The sequence below is a fragment of the Oncorhynchus mykiss genome, chromosome 13, assembly GCF_057628025.1.
Source record: "Oncorhynchus mykiss isolate SJ-2025 chromosome 13, ASM5762802v1, whole genome shotgun sequence".
In the NCBI taxonomy this organism is placed as follows: domain Eukaryota; kingdom Metazoa; phylum Chordata; class Actinopteri; order Salmoniformes; family Salmonidae; genus Oncorhynchus; species Oncorhynchus mykiss.
In genome coordinates, this window is record NC_143034.1 from 66,831,632 (window position 1) to 66,857,886 (window position 26,255).

Genomic DNA, 26,255 nt, shown 5'->3' on the forward strand with positions numbered 1-26,255 from the left:
ACTGTCTCCTATATGTCACATCTCTTACTGTCTCCTATATGTCACATCTCTTACTGTCTCCTATACTTCACATCTCTTTACTGTCTCCTATACTTTAATATCTTACTGTGTCCTATACTTCACATCTCTTTACCTACTCCTTTACTTCGCATCTCTTTACTGTCTCCTATACTTCACATCTCTTTACTGTCTCCTATACTTCTCATCTCTTTACTGTCTCCTATACTGCACATCTCTTACTGTCTCCTATACTTCACATCTCTTACTGTCTCCTATACTTTAATATCTTAGTGTGTCCTTTACTTCACATCTCTTACTGTCTCCTATACTTCACATCTCTTACTGTCTCCTATACTTTAATATCTTAGTGTGTCCTTTACTGCACATCTCTTACTGTCTCCTATACTTCACATCTCTTTACTGTCTCCTATACTTCACATCTCTTTACTGTCTCCTTTACTTCTCATCTCTTTACTGTCTTATTTACTTCACATCTCTTTACTGTCTCCTATACTTCTCATCTCTTTACTGTCTCCTATACTTCTCATCTCTTTACTGTCTCCTATACTTCACATCTCTTACTGTCTCCTATACTTCATATCTCTGACTGTCTCATGTATTTTACATCTCTGACTGTCTCCAATACTTCACATCTCTTACTGTCTCTTATACTACACATCTCTGACTTCCTCCTACACTTCACATCTCTGACTGTCTCCTATACTTCACATCTCTGACTGTCTCCTATACTTCACATCTCTTACTGTCTCCTATACATCACATCTCTTACCGTCTCCTATACTTTCAAATAAAGCTGTACATATGAAACAGTTCTCCTCTAGATCAGTGGAGGCTGTTGAGGGGAGAGTGTTCTAGGTATCAGTACAGGACAGTGGTATACTATCTATCTCCCCTTTCTGTCTTTTCTCTCCCCCTCGGGATCCCGAAGCCAAGTCAGGGTCAGAACACCTCAATCTCAGGTCAGCTAAACCAACAGGGGTGAGTACAGTCGCCAACCTCTCGACTTCTCCCTCTCTCTTTATTTCTCTTCCCTACTTCTTTAATTCCTTAACTCATAAAATTGTAATGATACAACTCATAGGAGGTTGGTGGCACCTTAATTGACGAGGATGGGCTAGTGGAAATGGCTGGAGTGCAATTTGTGCAAATACATTAAACACATGGTTTCCATGTGGTTGATGCCATTCCATTTGCTCCATTCCAACCATTATTATTAGCCATCCTCCCCTCAGCAGCCTCCACTGATACAACTACCCTCTTAGAAAAAAGGATACCCCTTTTGGATAACCCTTTTGGGTTCTGTAAGGAAATGTTATTCTTAGTACATAGGTACTCCTGTATGTTTATCCATGGTTAAGTCAATACAATTACTCTATCTGTGTGATAAAGCGCAGTTCCAATCTATGAAGTGTGAGAAAGAGACCTGAAACAGAACTGCTGTTTAAATGTACTGATGATTACTAAAGCCCTATCGCGTGATGTTTTGTTTACACATATTGCTACATAGTAATTAATAACAAATGTAAAGAGCTATCTTTCTTTGTTAGGGTGGCAGGTAGCCTAGTGGTTAGAGCGTTGGACTAGTAACCGAAAAGTTACAAGATCGAATCCCTGAGCTGACAAGGTACAAACCTGTCATTCCGATCCTGAACTTGGCAGTTAACCCACTGTCCCTAGGCCGTCATTGAAAATACGATGTTCTTCACTGACTTGCCTTGTAAAATCAAGCAAAACTATATAAAATTAGGAGTTTTGAGGATACAAGCCAGTTCCTGTTGATGCTATGTTCCAGTCTTACTTCTGCTAGCACATGATAGCAATAAGAGGAAGAAGGATTGGGTAACTAACTGCCAATAAGCCGAACTCTGCCCAGCAGAGACAACTATGTATTAACAACTCATAATTATGAGTTTATATGGTATTAAGTTACGGGACATCACACTGGGCGGGGTGAACCATAGATATAAAGGGAACCATAGATATAAAGGGAAAACTGAGAACTGAGTGTGTTACTTGCAAATTACTCTGTCTATACTCTGGGTTGCAATCTTTATTAACCTCTACGGGATCGGTGACAGAAAGAGTGAGTGAGGCGCTCAGACAGCCTTAAGAAGCAGAACTCTCTGGGATTACAGGTTCCTCCCTCACTTTCTATGTGACCCCTCAAGCACTGCACTGCAATGCCTTAGACAGCTGTGCCACTCAGAGACCCAATGTGAAAACTTTTAAAGAAACATTGATTGTCTTCTGACACATTTAGTCAGGGGTGTAGATTGTCTTCTGAGACATTTAGTCAGGGGTGTAGATTGTCTTCTGAGACATTTAGTCAGGGGTGTGGATTGTCTTCTGAGACATTTAGTCTGGGGTGTAGTCAAGGGTGTGGATTGTGTTCTGACACTTAGTCAGGGGTGTGGATTGTCTTCTGGCACTGTCATTCAGGGCTGTGGATTGTCTTCTGACATTGAAAGTCAGGGGTGTGGATTGTCTTCTGACACTGTTAGTCAGGGGTGAGGATTGACTTCTGACACTGTTAGTCAGGGGTGTGGATTGTCTTCTGACACTGTTAGTCAGGGGTGTGGATTGTCTTCTGACACTGTTAGACTGGGGTGTGGATTGTCTTCTGAGACATTTAGTCAGGGGTGTGGATTGTCTTCTGAACGTGTTAAACAGGGGTGTGGATTGTCTTCTGACACTGTCAGTCAGGGCTGTGGATTGTCGTCTGACACCGTTTTTACAGGGGTGTGGATTGTCATCTGAGACCGTTAATCAGGGCTGTAGACTGTCTTCTGACACTGTCAGTCAGGGCTGTGGATTGTCTTCTGAGACCGTTTATCAGGGCTGTAGACTGTCTTCTGACACTGTCAGTCAGGGCTGTGGATTGTCTTCTGAGACCGTTTATCAGGGGAATGGATTGTCTTCTGAGACCGTTTATCAGGGGAATGGATTGTCTTCTGAGACCGTTTATCAGGGGAATGGATTGTCTTCTGAGACCGTTAATCAGGGGAATGGATTGTCTTCTGAGACCGTTTATCAGGGGAATGGATTGTCTTCTGACAGGTGGTGTCACTCCTTCACTCATAACCTCAACATAGTCAACGCTCCATCTGACGTAAGACAATGAGGTTTGTGTGCAGCAAAACACACTTGTGTTTTTTTCCAGATACAGACACAATCTAGAGATAGAGGTCATTGTTTCCCATGAAGGAAGAGAAGTGAATAGTCTTCTACTGGTCCTGAGAAATGGACATGCCTTTATAACTGCCCTTTTCTCTTTCTTGCTCACACAGACACACACACACACACACACCCACATGCTCACACACACCCACATGCTCACACGCTCACACACACGCTACTGCAAGGACGTATGAACACATGGATGCACACAGGCATACACACATGCACACAAACGTATTCTTCCCTCTTTACATAATCCTTCTGTGATCCCTAGCTTTATTCTTTGCTATTGTAGCCTTTACAATGTCAAATGACCCTGCTGGTAGTCACATAGATAGTTGTCATGTAAAAAAAGGTATATTTATTTCTAATATAATTTTTCAGTTGATGGGCTCTCTCCGTCTGGTTCATGGTGCAGAACAAGGCTTTTATCAATCTCTGCTCTGTGTGAAGTCTGTAACATTTCAAAGAGGTTTGTGTGTGGTGTGTGCCGTTTTAATACATTAATGTGTTTTGCTGAGAAACGTCAATGCCAAATTAATGATAATGTAATATTGAATGTACTATTTTCATATTTATTTTACACTGTATAAATAGAACCATGCCTTGGTTTCAGATGGTCTGTTAACCTGCATGTTGGAGCTGTCGCTGACAGACAAGCCTATGTCCTTTAGATTAGAATATCTCACACACAGAAATGTAGCTGCCTTTCACATATAAACATGACTGAGATATCTGAAAGCTGCCAGTGTATATGAGAGGATTTACAGAGAAAACATTAACAATGAAAACCAATGTAAGTCTCCAGTGTGCAGTAACTATAACATCCTTATCTCAAAGCAGTCTTCTTGTAGCCTGACTGACACGCAGGCCCACGTGGTACACAGTGAGAGGAGAGCTTGTGGTACTTACAAGCGCATTAGCCAGGCAAGTCTTTTTTCCCCACCAAGGGGCTGATGTATCCGACCTAGGGCAATCCTGGGTGGGATACAGCATACACTAAGATGTCATTCTGTGAAAGAGTTGGATACTGACCCTGAGTCAGTTGCTAGGGGGATTTGTATATTAATAACTGGCTCATGTATCTGCTTAAACAGCACTGCACCACCATACATGTCCTTTTGTAGCAGTGACGATTTCTGGTGTTGTTGTTCACTGGTTATGATGAGTTAACTTTGTAATGTGTGTGTTGAATACAAAACATGTTGTACTGTTTTCCTGTTCACAGGCCTGTGCTGGATGTATTACTTCAGATTTACCAATGATGTTAAGTATTGATATTTAAATGGCTGTGTGTATTCATATGAGTGAATATATTCTGTAAGCAGTCATTGTTATTGCTGGAAAAATCATGACATGCAAACATTTACATTTCAAACTGAGATAGAGATGACATTGAGTGAGCAGAAATGAATGATCAATAGAAAACACACCATGCTGTTGTAGAGTCCAGTAATATATTACAGACTAAAGAGATGTATTATTAAGTTAACATCTACAATATAAAACGTCATACATTGTTACAAATCACACAAAGATACAGTACCTATTCATATTAATGTACAATGACTATATGAAAAGGAAGAAAAAAAAACAGTAGAACTGTATTAAACATTTGTCAAATCCAGTTGATGGACCAGCACAAGGACTGTTGTTGTGGACAGGTGACTGGTAAGCGGTCCCTCAGGCATGAGAACGATGGGTTTGATAAATACTGCTGTGTAACAAAGTTTATGTCACAACTTCCTTGTTCGGGTGGCGTTCGGCGTTCGACGTCACCGGTCTTCTAGCCATCGCCGCTCAACCTTTCATTTTCCATTTGTTTTGTCTTGTTTTCCCACACACCTGGTTCACATTCCCTCATCTGACTGAATGTATATTACCCTCTGTTCCCCCCATGTCTGTGTGTGGAAGTGTTTGTTGTTACGTGTATGTGCACGTCAGGCTGGTTTGCGCCGGGTTATATCAACCCGTATTTGTTTCGTTTCCTTAGTGCTGTGTGTTTGTTCGCGGTAATAAAGGGCTCCGTTTCCTACAGTTCTGCTCTCCTGTGCCTGACTTCCCTGCAGCCAGTTACGCTACAGTTTAAATTGACAAAATTACAAAATAACATCTCTTAACATAGAGTATAGCAAATATACTAGATTTATAACATGCTGATCCAAACATTTATCCTAGTGTTTATCATTATCCAGTTCCTTCTACCCATAACCTTTACATTACTAATATTAAACATGAAGTCATTGTACTGTTGGGTTAGTTAAAGGTGCATATCAAATAGGCAATGACAGAGAAGAGAAAATACATTGAGACAAAAAACCAAAACATTCTTTGTGATTATCTAATTAGCCTGCAAATCACCGAATGGCTGTGCTCTTAGACAGGCTTTATCTTGATCAGGCAGTTGTTGTTGCTGCATTGGTGCTGCTGGGCAAATTCTCGTAGCACTTCTTCATCTCTTCATATTCCTCAGAGACATCTGCAAAGAAGCATTTTATTTTTTATTTTATTTCACCTTTATTTAATCAGGTAGGCTAGTTGAGAACAAGTTCTCATTTGCAACTGCGACCTGGCCAAGATAAAGCAAAGCAGTTCGACACATACAACACAGATTTACACATGGAATAAACAAACATACAGTCAATAATACAGTAGAAAAATCTATATACAGCATGTGCAAATGAGGTAGGATAAGAGAGGTAAGGCAATAAATAGACAATTGTGGCAAAGTAATTACAATATAGCAATTAAACACTGGAATGGTATATGTGCAGAAGACGAATGTGCAAGTAGAGATACTGGGGTGCAAAGGAGCAAGATAAATAAATAAATAAATACAGTATGGGGATGAGGTAGTTGGATGGGCTGTTTACAGATGGACTATGTACAGGTGCAGTGATCTGTGAGCTGCTCTGACAGCTGGTGCTTAAAGCTAGTGAGGGAGATATGAGTCTCCAGCTTCAGTATTTTTTGCAGTTCATTCCAGTCATTGACAGCAGAGAACTGGAAGGAAAGGTGGCCAAAGGAGGAATTGGCTTTGGGGGTGACCAGTGAGATATACCTGCTGGAGTACGTGCTACAGATGGGTGCTGCTATGGTAACCAGTGAGCTGAGATAAGGCGGGGCTTTACCTAGCAGAGACTTGTAGATGACCTGGAGCCAGTGGGTTTGGTGAAGAGTATGAAGCGAGGGCCAGCCAACGAGAGTGTACAGGTCGCAGTGGTGGGTAATATATGGGGCTTTGGTGACAAAATGGATGGTACTGTGATAGACTGCATCCAATTTGTTGAATAGAGTGTTGGTGGCTATTTTGTAAATGACATCGCCGAAGTCGAGGATCGGTAGGAGTGTCAGTTTTACAAGGGTATGTTTGGCAGCATGAGTGAAGGATGCTTTGTTGCGAAATAGGAAGCTGATTCTAGATTACATTTTGGATTGGAGATGCTTAACGTGAGTCTGGAAGGAGAGTTTACAGTCTAACCAGACACCTAGGTATTTGTAGTTGTCCACGTATTCTAAGTCAGAGCCGTCCAGAGTAGTGATGTTGGACGGACGGGCAGGTGCAGGCAGTGATCGGTTGAAGAGCATGCATTTAGTTTTACTTGCATTTAAGAGCAGTTGGAGGCCACGGTAGAAGAGTTGTATGGCATTGAAGCTTGTCTGGAGGTTAGTTAACACAGTGTCTAAAGAAGGGCCAGAAGTATACATAATGATGTTGTCTGTGTAGAGGTGGATCAGAGAATTACCAGCGACATCATTGATGTATACAGAGAAGAGAGTCGGCCTGAGAATTGAACCCTGTGTGTGTGTGTGTGTTGAAACTATACTTTCAGTTCCTGTTGATACTGTTCCAGTCTTACTTCTGCTAGCACATTGTAGCAATAGGAGGAAGAAGGATTGGGAAACTAACTGCAAATAACAAGAAGCTGAACTCCACCTAGCAGAGACATCTTTGTAATAGCAACTATTAATTATGAGCTTATATGGTATTAAAGTTAAGGGACATCACCCTGGGCGGGGTGATCCTCAGTAGGGGATAACAAGGGAAAACACCATATTTTGTGCTGAGCTGTCTAGCTTGCAAATTACTGTAAGTGTAAACTCCAGGTTGCAATCCTTATTAAACAAACTAACCTCTGATCAAAGAAGTGTCCTGTGGTCACCTGTGTGCACATAGGGCAGAATTCCATTACAATTCTCTGCCTAAATGACTACAGACCCGTAGCACTCACTTCTGTAGCCATGAAGTTCTTTGAAAGGCTGGCCATGGCTCACATTAACACCAATTATCCCAGAAACCCTAGATACACTCCAATTTGCATACAGCCCCAACAGATCCACAGATGATGCAATCTCCATTGCACTCCACACTGCCCTTTCCCACCTGGACAGAAGGAACCTATGTGAGAATGCTAATCATTGACTACAGCTCAGCGTTCAACACCATAGTGCCCTCAAAGCTCATCACTAAGCTAAGGGCCCTGGGACTAAACACCTCCCTCTGCAACTGGATCCTAAACTTCCTGATGGGCCAACCACAGGTGGTAAGGGTAGGTAACAACACATCCGCCACACTGATCCTCAACAGGAGTGCTTGCTCACTCCCCTCCTGTACTCCCTGTTCACTCATGACTGCATGGCCAGGCATGACTCCAACACGATCATTAAGTTTGCTGATGACACAACAGTGGTAGGCCTGATCACCTACAAAGACGAGACAGCCAATAGGGAAGAGGTCAGAGACCTGGCCGTGTGGTGCCAGGACAACAACTTCAAGACAAAGGAGATGATTATGGACTACAGGAAAAGGAGGACAGAGCACGCCCCCATTCTCATCGATGGGGCTGAAGTGGAGCAGTCTGAGAGCTTCAAGTTCCTTGGTGTCCACATCACCAACAAATTATCATGGTCCAAACACACCAAGACAGTCTTGAACAGGGCACGACAAAGATTATTCCCCCTCAGGAGACTGAAAATATTTGGCATGGGCCCTCAGGTTCTCAAAAAGTTCTACAGCGTCATCATCGAGAGCATCCTGACTGGTTGCATCACTGCCTGGTACGGCAATTGCTCTGCCTCCAACCGCAAGGCACTAGAGAGGGTAGTGCGTACGGCCCAGTACATCACTGGGGCCAAGCTTCCTGCCATCCAGGACCTCTATACCAGTTGGTGTCAGAGGAAGGCCCTAAAAATTGTCAAAGACTCCATCTACCCTAGTCATAGACTGTTCTCTCTGTTACCGCACAGCAAGCGGTACCGGAGCGTCAAGTCTAGTTCCAAAATACTTCTTAATAGCTTCTACCCCCAAGCCATAAGACTCCTGAACAGCTAATCAAATGGCTACCCGGACTATTTGCATCCCCCCCTTTTTTACACTGCTGCTACTCTCTGTTTATCTATGCGTAGTCACTTTAACTCTACCGACATGTACAGATTACTTGTAGTTTTTCATGTTGTTTGTCTGTCATTTTTGTAATGACTTGGTGCTGCCTATCTTGGCCAGGACGCTCTTGAAAAAGAGATTTTAAATCTCAATGAGCCCTTCCTGGTTAAATAAAGGTCATATAAAATAAATAAATAAATAAAACCTTTAATTGTAAGGTCTACCTGTTGTATTTGGTGCAAATGACAAATAAAGTTTGATTTGATTTAGTATATTCCTCACCGTGAAAACAGTTGATGGAACTGGAAAACTGGTCATTTAGCTAATAATCATTGGTAGTGAGTGAAGTGGCAATACCATTCTACTTAAATACTTCATTGCCAAATCAACTAAAATCCACTGAAATCAACTCAATATTCAGTTTGACCTTACTTAAAGGTGATTTGGCCATTTTAAAAAGGTTGTTTATATTTAGAACAGATTTGTAATATCTGTAAAACATCACTTACTCATTCTGCTACTAATTCAAGCTAACTTAATTCATGCTGCCACTGATTTGAAAGAAAAAAGAAGTTGCAAATCTCTTACTTTTCCTTATCTCATTTGCAGTAATGTTAGCATTCAATTATCACCTTACAAGATCTGAATCAAAACACTTGGTAAACCCTCATTTAATATCATTTATTTTAATGATTATTTAAAGCCATTTCAGGCATTTCTAAGCAGTTTCAGAAACCTATTTCACGAGGAAATTTAAATGACCAATTAATTGTCTTTCTTGTAAATGAGCCCACATTGATCAACTAAGAGTTTTCCGTGAAATGTTTGGAAAGTTCAAACAAAAATATGCTGATACTTTACCTCAAAGGCAATCTTCTACAAATGTATTCTGTGCTATTGACACACCTCTCTACAGCAAACAAACATACTGAACAATGTATGTGGTGTTGGGTAAAGGAGTACAGCAGGATGGGTGTTGCCGTTCTTTGACTTGTTCTGACTGGTTTTCATATTCAAGCTACAATAAAACACCTCAGTGTGGTAGATAACCCTAATTTCCCCTCTATAAAATATAATGACCTTGCTCAGTCTATTACTGTGATTGAACAATTGTGCTTAAACTAATATAAACTAATACAAAATCCTGTCATACAATAACTTTGGCTTTATTCAGCTACATAATTTCTTGGCTGTAACATGATCATGTAAAAAATTTAATGTTTCCAGCGATTGGCTTTAGCGGCAAAACTGTATTTTTCTGATCATTTAAGAAAATAGCTTTCTTGCATCTTTTATTGAGTGTTTTTACACATAATAATAATGTGTTGCCAAAACTGGAAGTTATTTTGCAGTTTTCTACTTCGGTAGGCATGGTCATGACATGACATGGTCTAAATAATCTAAGGTCCAGGCACTCAGGGGGGTTTTAATATTAAAAGCTGTTATTAACTGGACATAGAGCATATTACAAACATGTACGTGTTTCATCAGAGTGAATGTCATGGTGGATAGACAGTGAATCGACCTGGAATAACCTCCTCATTCTAAAACTTCTGATTTGGAGACTAAGCAGGGCCTGAGCCCTAGGACCATGCCTTAGGTGTCAGGGGTGCGTACTGGCGGCAGAGAAATCAGGCGCAGCAAAAACTGTGTTACAATGGCACAGTTTAATAATAAAAGCACAGTAAACAGAACAATCAATACAATGGGTACAAAACCAGTCGCACACCAGAAATAACGTGCACAGGCACTTACAAAAAAAAATTCCGGACAAGGACATTTGCGGAAACAGAGGGTTAAATACACAACATCTAATGATGGAATTGAAAACAGGTGTGTGGGAAGACAAGACAAAACAAATGGAAAATGAAAAATGGATCAATAATGGCTAGAAGACCGGCGACGCCAACCGCCGAACGCCGCCCGAACAAGGAGAGGAACCAACTTCCGCGGAAGACATGACAGTACCCCCCCCCCCCCCCTTGACGCGCGGCTCCAGCAGCTCGCCGACACCGACCTCAGGGACGACCCGGAGGGCGAGGCGCAGGGAAATCCGGACGAAGACAGTGGAACTCCTGCAGCATTGAAGGGTCCAACATGTCCTCGACCGGAACCCAGCACCTTTCCTCCAGACCGTACCCCTCCCACTCCACGAGATGCTGAAGGCCCCTCGCCCGACGCCTCGAATCCAGTATGGAACGAACGGAGTACGCCGGGGCCCCCTCGATGTCCAGAGGAACAGAGGAGGAACCTCGCGCACCTCAGACTCTTGGAGCGGGCCAGCCACCACTGGCCTGAGGAGAGACACATGGAACGAGGGGTTAATACGGTAATCGGGGGGAAGCTGTAACCTATAACAAACCTTGTTCACTCTCCTCAGGACTTTAAATGGCCCCACAAACCGTGGACCCAGCTTCCGGCAGGGCAGGCGGAGGGGCAGGTTTCGGGTCGAGAGCCAGACCCAGTCCCCCGGTGCGAACACCGGGGCCTCACTGCGGTGACGTCTGCATTCTCTTTCTGGCGCAGCACGGCCCGCTGAAGGTGAACATGGGCAGCTTCCCATGTGTCCTCCTCTCGCATGAACCAGTCGTTCACTGCAGGAGCCTCGGTCTGACTCTGATGCCAAGGTGCCAGAACCGGCTAGTACCCCAGTACGCAGTGGAAGGGCGAGAGGTTAGTGGAGGAGTGGCGAAGCGAGTTCTGTGCCATCTCGGCCCAGGGCACGAACGCCGCCCACTCCCCTGGATGGTCCTGGCAATAAGACCGCAGAAACCTGCCCACATCCTGGTTTACTCTCTCCACCTGCCCATTACTCTCGGGGTGAAACCCTGAAGTAAGGCTGATCGAGACCCCCAGACATTCCATGAACGCCTTCCAGACCCTAGACGTGAACTGGGGACCTCGATCAGACACTATATCCTCAGGCACCCCTTAGTACCGGAAGACGTGCGTAAACAAGGCCTCCGCAGTCTGTAGGGCCGTAGGGAGACCGGGCAGAGGGAGGAGACGACAGGACTTAGAGAACCGATCCACAATGACCAGGATCACGGTGTTACCCTGTGAGGGGGAGATCGGTAAGAAAATCCACCGACAGGTGCGACCAAGGCCGTTGTGGAACGGGTAAGGTGTGTAGCCCCCATTTGGGCAGGTGCCTAGGAGCCTTGCACTGGGCGCACACCGAGCAGGAGGAAACATAAACCCTCACGTCCTTAGCCAAGGTAGGCCACCAGTACCTCCCGCTCAAACAGCGCACTGTTCGACCAATCCCAGGATGGCCAGAGGAGGGTGAAGTGTGGGCCCAATAGATTAACCGGTCACGAACAGCAGACGAGATATACAGATGCCCAGTGGGACACTGAACGGGAGAGGGCTCTGCACGTAACGCCTGCTCAATGTCCGCGTCCAGCTCCCACACTACCGGCGCCACCAGGCAGGAGGCTGGGAGTATGGGAGTGGGATCCATGGGCCGCTCCTCTGTGTCATACAGCCGGGACAATGCGTCTGCCTTCACGTTCTGGGAGCCTGGTCTGTAGGAAAGGGTGAACACAAAATGGGTGAAAAACATGGCCCCCTTGCCTGGCGAGGGTTCAGTCTTCTCGTTGCCCGGAAGTACTCCAGATTGCGGTGGTCAGTACAGATGAGAAAAGGGTGTCTAACCTCCTCTAGCCAATGTCTCCACGCCTTCAAGGCCTTGATGACAGCCAACAGCTCCCGGTCCCCCAATGTCATAGTTTCTTAATCTTAATGTTTTTCCTCATAATCCTGGACTATCGGACCACCATTTTATCACGTTTGCAATTGCAACAAATAATCTGCTCAGACACCATCCAAGGAGCAGCAAAAGTCGTGTTATAAATTCACAGACAACACAAAGATTCCTTGATGCCCTTCCAGACTCCCTCTGCCTACCCAAGGACGTCAGAGGACAAAAATCAGTATAATAAGAATAATTGAGGAATTTACAAAACGCCCTAAACTCGGTTGTTCTGACAGGTGTTCTGACAGGTGTAAGTAAACATCTGCCTAAAAAATTGAATATAAAGGGTTAGAGAGTGTTTTTCTCTTATTTACTGTATGTCTGTAAGTAGCTAACAAGCTAGCCAACTTTAGCCAGTTAGCTTGTGTGCTTGACTGCCATTGTGAGGTCAGAATGCTCGGATCAACCCTATTCCAAGACTCAAAGTTCCAACGCTACTCTAATCTGACAACGTTCTAAATTTACAAACGCCCAGAGCACACTCTGAGTGCATTCTGACACTCTAGAGTGAATTTACAAACGCCCAGAGCACACTCTGAGTGCATTCTGACACTCTAGAGTGAATTTACAAACGCCCAGAGCACACTCTGAGTGCATTCTGACACTCTAGAGTGAATTTACAAACGCCCAGAGCACACTCTGAGTGCATTCTGACACTCTAGAGTGAATTTACAAACGCCCAGAGCACACTCTGAGTGCATTCTGACACTCTAGAGTGAATTTACAAACGCCCAGAGCACACTCTGAGTGCATTCTGACACTCTAGAGTGAATTTACAAACGCCCAGAGCACACTCTGAGTGCATTCTGACACTCTAGAGTGAATTTACAAACGCCCAGAGCACACTCTGAGTGCATTCTGACACTCTAGAGTGAATTTACAAACGCCCAGAGCACACTCTGAGTGCATTCTGACACTCTAGAGTGAATTTACAAACGCCCAGAGCACACTCTGAGTGCATTCTGACACTCTAGAGTGAATTTACAAACGCCCAGAGCACACTCTGAGTGCATTCTGACACTCTAGAGTGAATTTACAAACGCCCAGAGCACACTCTGAGTGCATTCTGACACTCTAGAGTGAATTTACAAACGCCCAGAGCACACTCTGAGTGCATTCTGACACTCTAGAGTGAATTTACAAACGCCCAGAGCACACTCTGAGTGCATTCTGACACTCTAGAGTGAATTTACAAATGCACCCAAAGTTGCAAATCTCTTACATTACAAAATCTTCTCATTGTGTAGGAATTTTAGCATTTCATTATCACCTTAAGATATTAATCAAAATCTGAATAAATCTATCCCAAGCTTAACCCTAATCAAAGATCATTTAATAAATGTTGCTACTTATATGGCAGGCAAAAACCTGAGAAAAAAATCCAAACAGGATGTGGGAAATCTGAGGTTTGTAGGTTTTCAATTCTTTGCCTATTCAATATACAGTGTCCATATTGCACTTCCTAAGGCTTCCACTCGATGTCAACAGTCTTTAGAACCTTGTTTAAGGCTTCTACTGTGAAGGGGGAGAGAATAAGAGCTGTTTGAATCAGGTGTCTGGCAGAATGCCATGAGCTAAGTCAGGCGTGCTGCCGTGAGAGTTAGCTGCGTTCCTTTTAATTTCTAAAGACAAAGGAATTGTCCAGTTGAAACATTATTGAAGATTTATGATAAAAACATCCTAAAGATTGATTCTATACATCATTTGACATGTTTCTACGAACTGTAATATAACTTTTTTTAACTTTTCGTCTGAACTAAGTGATCACGCATTGAGCATTTGGATTACTGGGCTAAACGTGCAAACAAAAAGGAAGTATTTGGACATAAATGATGGACACAACAAACATTTATTGTGGAGCTCGGATTCCTGGGAGTGCATTCCGATGAAGATCATCAAAGGTAAGTGAATATTTATAATGCTATTTCTGACTTTTGTGACACCTCTCCTTCTTTGGAAAATGGCTGCATGTTTTTCTGTGGCTAGGTGCTGACCTAACATAATCACAAGGTGTGCTATCGCTGTAAAGCATTTTTGAAATCAGACACTGTGGCTGGATTAATGAGAAGTTTATATTTAAAATGGTGTATAATACTTGTATGTTTCAGGAATTTTATTTATGAGATTTCTGTTGTTTTGAGTGTGCCCTGCAATTTCACTGGCTGCTGGCTCGGTGGGACGCTAGCGTCCCACATATCCCAGAGAAGTTTTAATGACTCCAACCAAAGTGTATGTAAACTTTAGACTTCAACTGTACATACCTATTTGAAGGTTTGTGTCGAATTTGAATCGGGTTTTTAGGGAGGTCCTAAAGTGATCTTCAGAAGTAAACAACGTCTTTTGAGAGTCATGATAGCTTGCATTGATGATGCAAAAAATGACTAGGTATCCCCCTTACCCTGTCCCTGTCTTTTTCTTGTTTTTAAGTGGTGAGAGAAGTGCTGCACCTGGTGGAGAGAGGCTGTAAGACAGAATTAGTTGCTCTATGCGTGCTGTACGTTATGCCATGACACGTCACGATGTAACATACATCGTTAGAGGGGTCAGTTTTTTTCAACTTTTCTCCAATACTATAGAGCCATTACCATGTTAATCAATGCTTGAATAGAAACATAGAAACCTCAGATTTTGATGTCAACATAGTCGCTACAGTTCCATTAGTTTTCTTTGCAGCCTCGTTTGAATGTTGCGGTTGCGCACATTTGTACGGAATGGGGTTAGCGGATGTTCCTGAGTAAGAGCAAGCATAATTAGCTATACAGCCTGATAGTACCAGTGATGGTGTAGACCTAAATCAGCATGTTGTTTGTGCAACAGTATCTTCTAAATTAAAGAGGTAAACGCAAAGCGAGTATATGTTAACTACATGAAGTAGCTAAGAGAAAACATTCAATGTAGCCAAAGATTATCGGGTCCCTTAGGAAACACTTATCAACACTTTAGTTCCTACCCTGTCACAATAACTCCTCCCTGGCATTTTCATTCGTTGTCATGTCAAACAACACTGTATTAAAAGTGTCCACTATTATATTCAAACTATATAATTAGAATATACATTCTATTTTCGTGATTCCAACAGTTAACCCAAGTGTTTTGCTCTAAATCGCAAGTCAAATTGCAACATTTGGTTAAAAATAAGGCACAGATTGCTTTCCCATATCGTGCAACCCAATGTGTAGAAGTGTAGAAATGATCTCATATGCAGAAATCTATGAAAAGTATGACTTTTTGGGGTTGAAGTTGAATTGAACAGTATGAAATTATCAGAATGGAGAAACATCCATTGAAATCACTTAGAATGTATGTGTTGCCACCCTAGGGTCACGCACTACTCAGGGCAGATTTAGAAATGTTATTATTAAAAAACATAAAATACCATCATACCGTAAAAAATAAATAAATACCGTGATATAATATTTCGGCCATATTGCCCAGCCCTAGTACTGTATATAGTATCTATGTCTCTAAACCTCTGACCATTGATAATATTCTTAATTGATTCCAAAACCTTTACTTTCAATTTACCTTTTGTTTAGCCCACCACCTAGGTTACTGTTGCAACCTCTGTCAACATTTTACCAGGAAGCCCAATTCCCCATTCAAACCACTGGAGAAAACCCCAAACAATGATCTCCAACTGGGTTTTTAATACACAATTAAATTCATTACAGTCTACCCGTTGCTAATCAGGCCAATCTCAGGTATGTTGTGGTGGATTGTCATCATAATTGCTTCACGGGAACCTGGTAAATTAAGTTTGTAGTGTAGCTAGCCACTAGCTGGCTCTGAATGCACTAGTGTAACCATCTAGCAAACAATGTGTTGTGTCTTTGGCTATGCCGGATTAAGTGATATGACATGCTATTCTATAAAATAATTTCTCCGTAATTAATATTACCTGATTGAGCTAATCATGTAAATGTAATTAGCTAGAGAGTCGGGGAACCATTAAATAATATTTATAGAGCTGTTATCTTCCCAATAAACTCTTAAAGGCCTAGTAATATTTTACATCAATAGCAGTCAATATTAATCGTCATCTTAATTCAGTCTCATCTGAAAGTTGTAAATTCTTGGTTATCTGCACGAACCCTGGCTCCCAAGTTGAATCAGCAATACAAAATTGGGTTTAATCATTTATTTACTAAATACCTAACTAATCACACAGAATTACACATACACATAATTAAATCATAACTTGATTACAAATTATGCCATAAAGGAAAACGTCCCTAGCGGGCGGAACAGAGATGACAGCTTGTTACACAAAAGAAAAGGGTCTGGGTTTGAGTGAAAGAGCGGGAAGACTGAGGAACAAAGGGAAGAAGCTGTGCTATCGTAAATACAGTATCTTATGCATTCTAAATTACCACCCATTTGGAAAGGAAAATGCAATAAATATTTACTCTGAGCTGCGCTTCGGTAGGTTGGTGGTAGATGGAAGGCCGTGTTGCCCAACCGAGTCCTTTGAAGAATGTCTCTGGTGGTCAATTGGATACGTTGTAGTAACGTCGTTGTGTGATACCATTCGCAACCAAAGCTCACGCTGATATTGGCTTCGTTCTGTAGGTATTATCTGAACCATTCTGACATCAGACCGTCGTCCTCACATCTTCGGAACAGGAGGATATATTGTCGTCAAGGCTTTATATAGGAAGGGAGAAAAGGAGTGTGTTTCATAGTTTACAAACAATGTCTCTTCACATGGGCGGGCCACTGAGTGAGCAGAGATCTTATCATATCTCACATTTTAGAAGCTAAAATCACATTTCAACCCATCACAAAACATTTCATATTCAAGCATTTAAGTTGAACAACAATTCCACGTGAATCTGATAACTCTGATGTGTAGACTTTCCATGAACTGACATCATATTCATTAAGTACCACCGCATATGTTCAATTGGTCTGATTACCAGAATATAGTTCATTTCCCCCCACCTTCTGATGTTCCCAGAATCTATATGTTAACCAAGGGTTTTGCAAATGTAACATCAGAAGGGTAGAGTGAGGAAAAGGGGGGGAAGAGGTATTTATGACTGTCATAAACCTACCCCCAGGCCAACGTCATGACAGTGGGTTCAATCTTGCAATTAACCTGCATGTTGCAAATTAACCTGCATGTTCGCAGAAACCCTGGTAGGCGAATTAAGTCCACTCCATGGCTGGACAGCAGATGTCCAGTTGGTGATCGCTGTTGCAGTCCCCCCTCTGGTGTGGTCGACCCTGGTAGGGTGTCTGCAAAGGAACAAGTCAGCTCCATGGCTGGGCAGCGGATGTCAGGATTGGGATCGCCGTTCCGTACCCGTCGTCTGGTCGTCCAGACTGGAAGATCTGGGCAGTAACTTAGGCAGATGTTAACAACGCACACTCATTAAATATATCATTACATTTCCTCCCAAATGAGTGGCATTGTGGCACTAACTGATGGTTTTATGGGGAAGTTGTTTATGGCTCTATCACTTTCTATGTGCCGAAGAAAATGAAACAAAATGAACGAAAGCATAAACAAAACAAAATATAGTTATGCCCCCTTAATCATCTAATTGGACTGTATTCTATCTACGTCCATGGTCTTGGCAAAATTACCCTATCATGGCATTGTCTAATGTCATATCTAGGGCTTTCCTAATTTGCGGGGTGTTGCTTAGGGTACTATTCTAAGTTGATAACTTAGCTGTAAGGCATTCGTTTTGGTCAGTCTACAGGGATGACCTATGGACTTCTGGGAAGAAAACTGGTGAGTGCTGTAGCTGTAGAGTTAACGGCCTCAAAATAAATGTTCAACTTTACTAAGGCTGGTATTTTGCTCCGACCCTTAAGGCAATCATACAGATATTATCCCATGTATCCATGAATAAAGAGCACTGACATTATTTTTGCAGCTGAGGTTTCATTGTTGGTTGGATCTCGTCACCGTTTCTGTCATGCACCAGTTCACCACCGGCCTGTAAAGAACCCTCAGACTGGGGCCAGGTCTTTAATCTACAGATATTTCATGCACCCATGCACGGTTTTGGTGTCTCTGTCACGATCGTCGTAATGATGAGACCAAGGCGCAGCGTGCATAGAGTTCCACATATTTTAAGAAACTGAAACTCACTGAACAAAACAACAAACAACCAAACTAGACGTGAAGCTACTGGTGTGCACTATACATAGACAAGATCCCACAACACAAATTAGGAAAATGGCTACCTAAATATGATCCCCAATCAGAGACAATGATAAACAGCTATCTCTGATTGGGAACCATATCAAGCCAACATAGACATACAAAAACCCCTAGACATACAACAACCCTAGACTTACAAAAACTAGAGTACCCACCCTAGTCACACCCTGACCTAACCAAAATATACAGAAAAGCAGAGATATCTAAGGTCAGGGCGTGACAGTCTCCATGGAACGACAGAAAAAGATATTGAGATCTGGACCAAACTGTCACAAGAACTTTCAATCCCCATGATAATAACTAACACCTATTTAAGCTTTGACCAATCCCCGAGGTTTGTAAGACCCTGGGTTTAATAATAATTAGGCAAAGACTCAGTTTATGCAAAAGGTCCGTAAAGCTATTCACGAGAACGTTCTGAAGTCCAAAATACAAAGACATGCCGTTTTATAACTCACCCTCTCCCTACCTCCTACACGCACATACAGACACACAAACAGTAGGTGGGATGTATCTTTCCCCATAGTTCTCACCATTCGTTTATCACTACAAAGCTGGCAGTTCCATCCTCCCGAGATTAGAGGGACCTTGACAGGACTCCCTTTCCTGACGTAAGTTTCTCAGAGTTCTAACCAGGTCAGGTCATGCACAGTTTAATTGTTCTCTGTATTTTCTTAGTCACACACACATTTCTACTTGTCTCGACCAAACCGTATTAGACTGAAGTTTATCATTCTAATTCATTATACATATTACATAATCGAATAATTACTAATAGTTAAGTTTGTCTAATTATTCATTATACATGTTACATAACTTGTTATGGCTGGGGGCAGTATTGAGTAGCTTGGATGAATAAGGTGCCCAGAGGTGCCCAGAATAAACTGCCTGCTACTCAGTCTCAGTTGCTAATATATGTATATTATTAGTATATTTGGATTGGAAACAATCTGAAGTTTCTAAAACTGTTTGAATGATGTCTGTGAGTATAACAGAACTCATATGGCAGGCAAAAACCTGAGAAACAATCCAAACAGGAAGTGGGAAATCTGAGGTTTGTAGCTTTTCAACTCATCCCCGATTGAAGATACAGTGGGAAATTGTCATCTTGCACTTCCTAAGGCTTCCACTAGATGTCAACAGTCTTTAGAACCTTGTTCTTTAGGTCCTTTAGAACCTTGTGAAGGGGGGCCGAATGAAAGGGGAATGAGTCAGAGGTCTGCCAGCAGCCATGAGCTGACCATGCGCGTTCATGTGAAAGTTAGCTTGCTTTCCATTGCATTTCTACAGACAAAGGAATTCTCCGGTTGGAACATTATTGAAGATTTATGTTAAAAACATCCTAAAGATTGATTCTATACTTCGTTTGACATGTTTCTATGACATGCAACGGAACTTTTTGACTTTTAGTCTGGCCGTCTGCTCACGCGTCATGAATTTGGATTACTGGGCTGAACACACTAATAAAAAGGAGGTATTTGGACATAAATTACGAACAAATCAAACATTGATTGTGGAACTGGGATTCCTCGGAGTGCATTCTGATGAAGATCCTCAAAGGTAAGTGAATATTTATAATGCTATTTCTGACTTCTGTGGACTCCACATGGCGGATATTTGTTTGGCTGCTTTGGTCTCTGAGCGCTGAACTCAGATTATTGCATGGTATGCTTTTTCCGTAAAGTTTTTTTTAAATCTGACACAGCGGTTGCATTAAGGAGAAGTTTATCTAAATTTCCATGTATAATAGTTGTATCTTTTATCAATGTTTATTATGAGTATTTCTGTGAATTTGTGTGGCTCTTTGCAAAATCACCACATGTTTTGGAACTACTGAACATAACACGCCAATGTAAAATTAGATTTTTGGATATAAATATGCACTTTATTGAACAAAACATACATGTGTTGTGTAACATGAAGTCCTATGAGTGTCATCTGATGAAGATCATCAAAGGTTAGTGATTAATTTTATCTCTATTTCTGCTTTTTGTCTGGAAAAATGACAGTGTTTTTTCTTTGGCTGGAAAAATGGCTGTGTTTTTCTGTGACTTGGCGGTGACCTAACATAATCGTTTGGTGTGCTTCGCTGTAAAGCCTTTTTGAAATCGGACACTGTGGTGGGATTAACAACAAGATTACCTTAAAAATGGTATAAGATACTTGTATGTTTGAGGAATTTTAATAAAGAGATTTATGTTGTTTGAATTTGGCGCCCTGCAATTTCACTGGCTGTTGTCATATCGATCCCGTTAGCGGATCTCAGCCATAAGAAGATAATCTAATAATTACGTTTCAGGGTGGAATTCTTTAGTCATTACCTTAAACATATAAATTCCCTTATCAACAACCCCCCCCCAAAAAAACAATTATTTAAAAATATATTTTTTATTTTTCTAGCAAAACAAGTGGGGCTCAAAACAGGTGGGTCTCTGCCCCACCTGCCCGGAATAACGGGTCGCCACAGAATGGCAGAAGCATAATTATTTTCCGTGCTGGTTGAGCTTGAAAGAAATCCAGATTTTCGTAAACTAAAAAACAAGTTGGTTAAATATTTTCAAAGTAAAAAGTCATCCAACGTCGGTAATTGTCTAGTTGAATATGAAATCTCAAAAGGACAAGGAGCAGTTGTGCAGTTTCGGACTGCAGAGGGTAAGTTATAAAAAGTCAACAAAAAAAATTATACAAATTAGGTTATGATGTTTTATCATAGATATTCTAAATAATGGAAAGTAAATACAAGAGGCTTTTATGAAAGTAAAATATGAAATAATACAAAGGAAGAAGCCCTTGATTCTCATTCAATTCAAATGGGAAAATCTTATATAAATCTGCATTTTTGTATTTGTTTTTTAAACTACTGTACTTGTAAATAAAAAAAAGTATGTGGACACCTGCTTGTCCAACATCTCATTCAAGGCCGAGACTGAAGCATGAAAAACAGCCCCAGATCATTATTTCTCCTCCACCAAACTTTATAGTTGACACTATGCATTGGGGCAGGTAGCGTTCTCCTGGCATCCGCCAAACCCAGATTTGTCCGTTCGACTGCCAGATGGTGAGGCGTGATTCATCATTCCAGAGAATGGGTTTCCACTGCTACTGAGTCCAATAATGGCGAGGTTAACACCACTCCAGCCGACGCTTGGGATCACGCATGGGGATTTTAGACCTGTGTGTGGCTGCTTGGCCATAGAAACACATTTCATGAAGCTCTAAATGAACCGTTCTTGTGCTGACGTTGCTTCCAGAGGCAGTTTGGAACTCGGTAGTGAGTGTTGCAACCGAGGACACACCATTTTTACACGCTACGCGCTTTAGCACTCTGTGGTTGTAACGGAGCGCAGGCATAGGACACACTGCACCCTCCCAGTGCCCTGGAGACACAGCACGCAGCGCCGGACGAAACGGCGTACTGGAGACCAAACACGCTGGGCTGGCACAACACGCCCTTGCTGGATGCACACTCTCGCTTGACACTTGTGGGGGGTTGGCCGACACCGTACGCTTGACCGCATAACATGGTGCCTGACCAGTACTGCGCTACTTTCAGTAAGCACGAGGAGTGAGCTCAGGTCTCCAACCTGACTCTGCCAGACTCCCCGTGTGCCTTCCCCCCAAAAAATATTGGGGCTGCCTGTCGCGCTGCCGTGCTGCCTCCTCATATCGCCGCAGCTCATCTTTCCCCAGCCTGTGCCCAGGGTCCTTTTCCATCCAAAATCTCCTCCCAAGTCCATGAGTCCAGAGATTGCTGCTGCCCGATACAACGCTGCTTGGTCCTTGGTTGGTGGGTTATTCTGTAACGGAATTCTTAGTCCTCCTCTGAGGAGGAGTTTGAAATGTCGGACCAATGCGCAGCGTGGTATGTGTTCATGATGATTTATTATACTGAACACTGAAATACAAAATAACGTGAAAATAAACGAAAACCGAAACAGTCCTGTAAAACACTAAAATAGAAAATAATCAACCACCAAACACAGGTGGGAAAAGGCTACCTAAGTATGATTCTCAATCAGAGACAATGAACTACACCTGCCTCTGACTGAGAACCATACCAGGCCAAACACATAAACACAACATAGAAAAAAGAACATAGACTACCCAACCCAACTCACGCCCTGACCAAACTAAAACAAAGACATAACAAAGGAACTAAGGTCAGAACTGTGACAGTGTTCCCATTCTGTGAACAAGTGTGGCCTACCACTTCACGGCTGGCTGAGCCATTGTTGCTCCTAGAAGCACTTACAGTTGACAGGGGCTGCTCTAACAGGCCAGAAAGTTGACAAACTGACTTGTTGTAAAAGTGGCATCCTATGACGGTGCCACGTTGAATGTCACTGAGCTCCTCAATACGGGCCATTCTACTGCCAATGATTGTCTATGAAGATTGCATGGCTGTGTGCTCGATTTTATTCACCTGTCAGCAACAGGTGTGGCTGAAATAGCTGAATCCACTCATTTGAACGCCTGTCCACATACTTTTGGCCATGTGGTGTTTGAATGACTTGCGCTTTTGTTCTCATTATGAATAGAGCAAGAAGCGAAAGTGAAACTAGAACCAAGACACCCACCCTGCAGTAAATTTGTTCAGTTCGTGTCCAGCAGCAATGGCAGAATCATACTTATTTTCCGTGCTTGTTGAGCTCGAAGGAAACCCAGATATTCCTAAACTAAAAAACAAGTTGGTTAAATATTTTCAAAGTAAAAAGTCATCCAACGGCGGTGATTGTCTAGTTGAATATGAAATCTCAAAAGGACAAGGAGCAGTTGTGTGGTTCCGGACTGCAGAGGGTAAGTTATAAAAAGGCCAGTCATTTTTTCCACAAATTAGGTCATGATCTTTTATCATAGATATTCTAAATAATGGAAAGTAAATACAAAAGGCTGTTATGTTAATCTAAAAATACATCAAATATGAAACAATACCAAGTAAGAAGCCCTTGATTGTCATTCCATTCAAATGAGAAAACCTTATGTAAATCAGCATTGCTATTTTTTAAACTACTGTAGGGCATGACACTGTTCTTGTAAAACAAAAGTTTTTCATTACACACTAACATTTTGCACATGATTTCAAATAGAAAGTGAAACTGTATTTAAATACTATACACGTGTTGCATGTTCTTTCTAGTTTCACTTTGAGCATACTTGGCAGACCTATACATCATGAGCTCAGCTTGTCTATCTTTAAGAAAACCATGATAAACCTGAAAAACAAGTTAAGATATTGTATAATGTTACATTGTTAATTAGTAAGCGAGCTGCTCTCTATTTTAATTGTATTTATTTACTTGCATGCCTCTTTGTTATTTCCTTTTAATATATGTTTATTTTGGGTCACGAACTCTGAACAAAAAATGATCTGCTTGAACTGGCCGATCAAGAAGGAGCTGGCTCAGGACCAATTTTCTCAAATATTTTATGAGATTAGAGAAGACATTAGGAGGGATCATAGACCATTCCTCAATATGGAGTCTTTCCAGATCCTTGATATCCTTCGTCTGAGCCTATGGACTGCCCTCTTCAATTCAAACCACTGGTTTTCAATAGGTTTGAAGTCTGGAGACTGAGATGGAATTCTAATTGGTCTACCACTGGCTAGGGTTGGGTTATAAACTACATCCTGTCTCTTTGTTCAAAGGAGAAACCATTGAGGACAGGGAATAATAAACATCTACCATCTGCTTCCCAGCATAACAACTATGATTTGATCTCTTTGAACAAATCTATTTTTCTCCCCCTGATTTGCTTTAGGGTCTGTGTTATTGAAGAATAACATCAACTCCTAACAGGGTTATAAAAAAATATCATCTTTGGCACTAAAATCACATTATGGAAATATACTGAATAAAACTATAAATGCAACATGCATCAATTTCAAAGATTTTACTGAGTCTCGGTTCATATAAAGAAATCACTCCATTTAAATAAATAAATTAGACCCTAATCTATGGATTTCACATGATTGGGAAAACAGATATGCATCTGTTGGTCACAGATACCTTCAAAAAAGGTAGGGGTGTGGATCAGAAAACCAGTCAGTATCTGGTGTGACCATCATTTGCCTCATGCAGTGCGACGCAGCTCCTTCGCATAGAGTTGATTGTGGAACGTGGAATGTTGTCCCACTCCTCTTCAATGGCTGTGTAAAGTTGTTGGATATTGGCAGGAACTGGAAAATCCTGTCGTACATGTCAATCCAGAGCATCCCAAACATGCTTAATGGGTGACATGTCTGGTGAGTATAAAGGCCATGGAAGACCTGGGACATTTTCTCCTTCCAGGAATTGTGTACAGAACCTTGCATGGGGCTGTGCATTATCATGCTGAAACATGAAGGGATGGTGGAGGACGAATGGCAGGACAATGGGCCTCAGGGTCTCGTCACGGTATCTCTGTGCATTCATATTACCATCAATAAAATGCAATTGTGTTCGTTGTCCGTAGCTTATGCCTGCCCATACCATAACCCAACTGCCATCGTGGGGCACTTTGTTCACAACGTTGACATCAGCAAACTGCTCACTCACTCAACGCCATATCTGCGGTCTGCGGTTATGAGGCTGGTTGGAGGTACTGCCAAATTTTCTAAAACGACCTTGGAGGCAGCTTATGATAAAGAAATTGACATTACATTCTCTGGCAATAGCTCTGCTGAACATTCCTGCAATCAGCATGCCAATTGCACGCTCACATCTGTGGCATTGTGTTGTGTGACAAAGCTGCACATTTTAGTGGCTTTTTATTGTCCCCAGCACAAGGTGCACCTGTGTAAGGATCATGCTGTTTAAGCAGCTTTTTGATATGCCACATCTTTCAAGTGGATGGATTATATTGGCAGAGGAGAAATGCTCACTAACAGGATGTACAAAATATGATAGAGAAGCATTTTGGCATATGGAACATTTCTGGGATATTTTATTTCAGCTCGCGCAACATGGGACCAACACATTACATGGTACTTTCCAGTGAAGAATGTCCTTGTACTTGGTAACATTCATTATTAATAATAATAATAGATGTTATGATATGGGGCGGAAGTTTAGTGTTAGGACATAGACAAGAAAACTTCCACACACTCAGGTGACACTCAGGTCAACACTCAATCCCCAGGTGACAGCACCAACCAGGTCACAGGCTGTGCTCTGCCAAGAAGCCTAATAAGCATAACAGCTGATAGCATCAAGATGATTGGCATTCTGTGGCCAGAGGCCTCTCGTCCAGCCAGTGTTGGTGTTGTTTTTTTGTTACTTACCCTCTTTAGTTTAGCCTCTTTGTTGTTTTGTTTTTATATATCTTTGTTTTGGGGTCACCACTTTGAACTAACAATAATCCACTTGGATTTGCTGACCAAGAGGCTCTGAGGCAAGGTTGTTGTCTCCTGGGTACATGCATTCATCACCTGGTCGCATACGCTTACCTCTCATTTATGCACACACCAAATCAGGTTACAGACCATGTAGTTAGGCTTAATATTAATAATAATGACAATAATAATAATATAATTTCAATGCAATTAGAGGTTGCATCCTTAATGGGTTAATACCATATACACAAAGATAGTGATCAATAAGACATATATTATTGAATTGTTTAATACAGACTATAATTCCCTTGTATAAACAGTGATAAAAAATCTTTCAAGATATCCCTCATTCTACATAATATTATAAACATGGGTAATACTATCTGTTGGATGACTCTGTCTTTGCATATAGAATGCTGTCTATGAATTT

At 41.9% G+C, this 26,255-nt stretch overlaps 1 protein-coding gene across 4 annotated transcripts in view; it reads left to right on the forward strand.

Moving 5' to 3' along the window:
- Window positions 1–727: 727 nt before the first annotated feature.
- The window catches only part of LOC110518424 (protein mono-ADP-ribosyltransferase PARP14), a 49,424-nt gene continuing 23,896 nt past the window's right edge, over window positions 728–26,255 (forward strand). For 2 of the 4 annotated variants that reach the window (XM_090197304.1, XM_090197305.1), the window contains exon 1: window positions 728–999. Coding sequence is in view for 2 of the 4 variants with exons in the window: in XM_090197302.1 (XP_090053428.1) it covers window positions 23,127–23,310 (184 nt within the window). In the remaining 2 variants the exon portion in view is untranslated. Of the gene's footprint in view, window positions 1,000–22,824; window positions 23,311–26,255 lie in introns of those variants that run through there. The other 2 variants (XM_090197302.1, XM_090197303.1) reach the window with 1 other exon arrangement.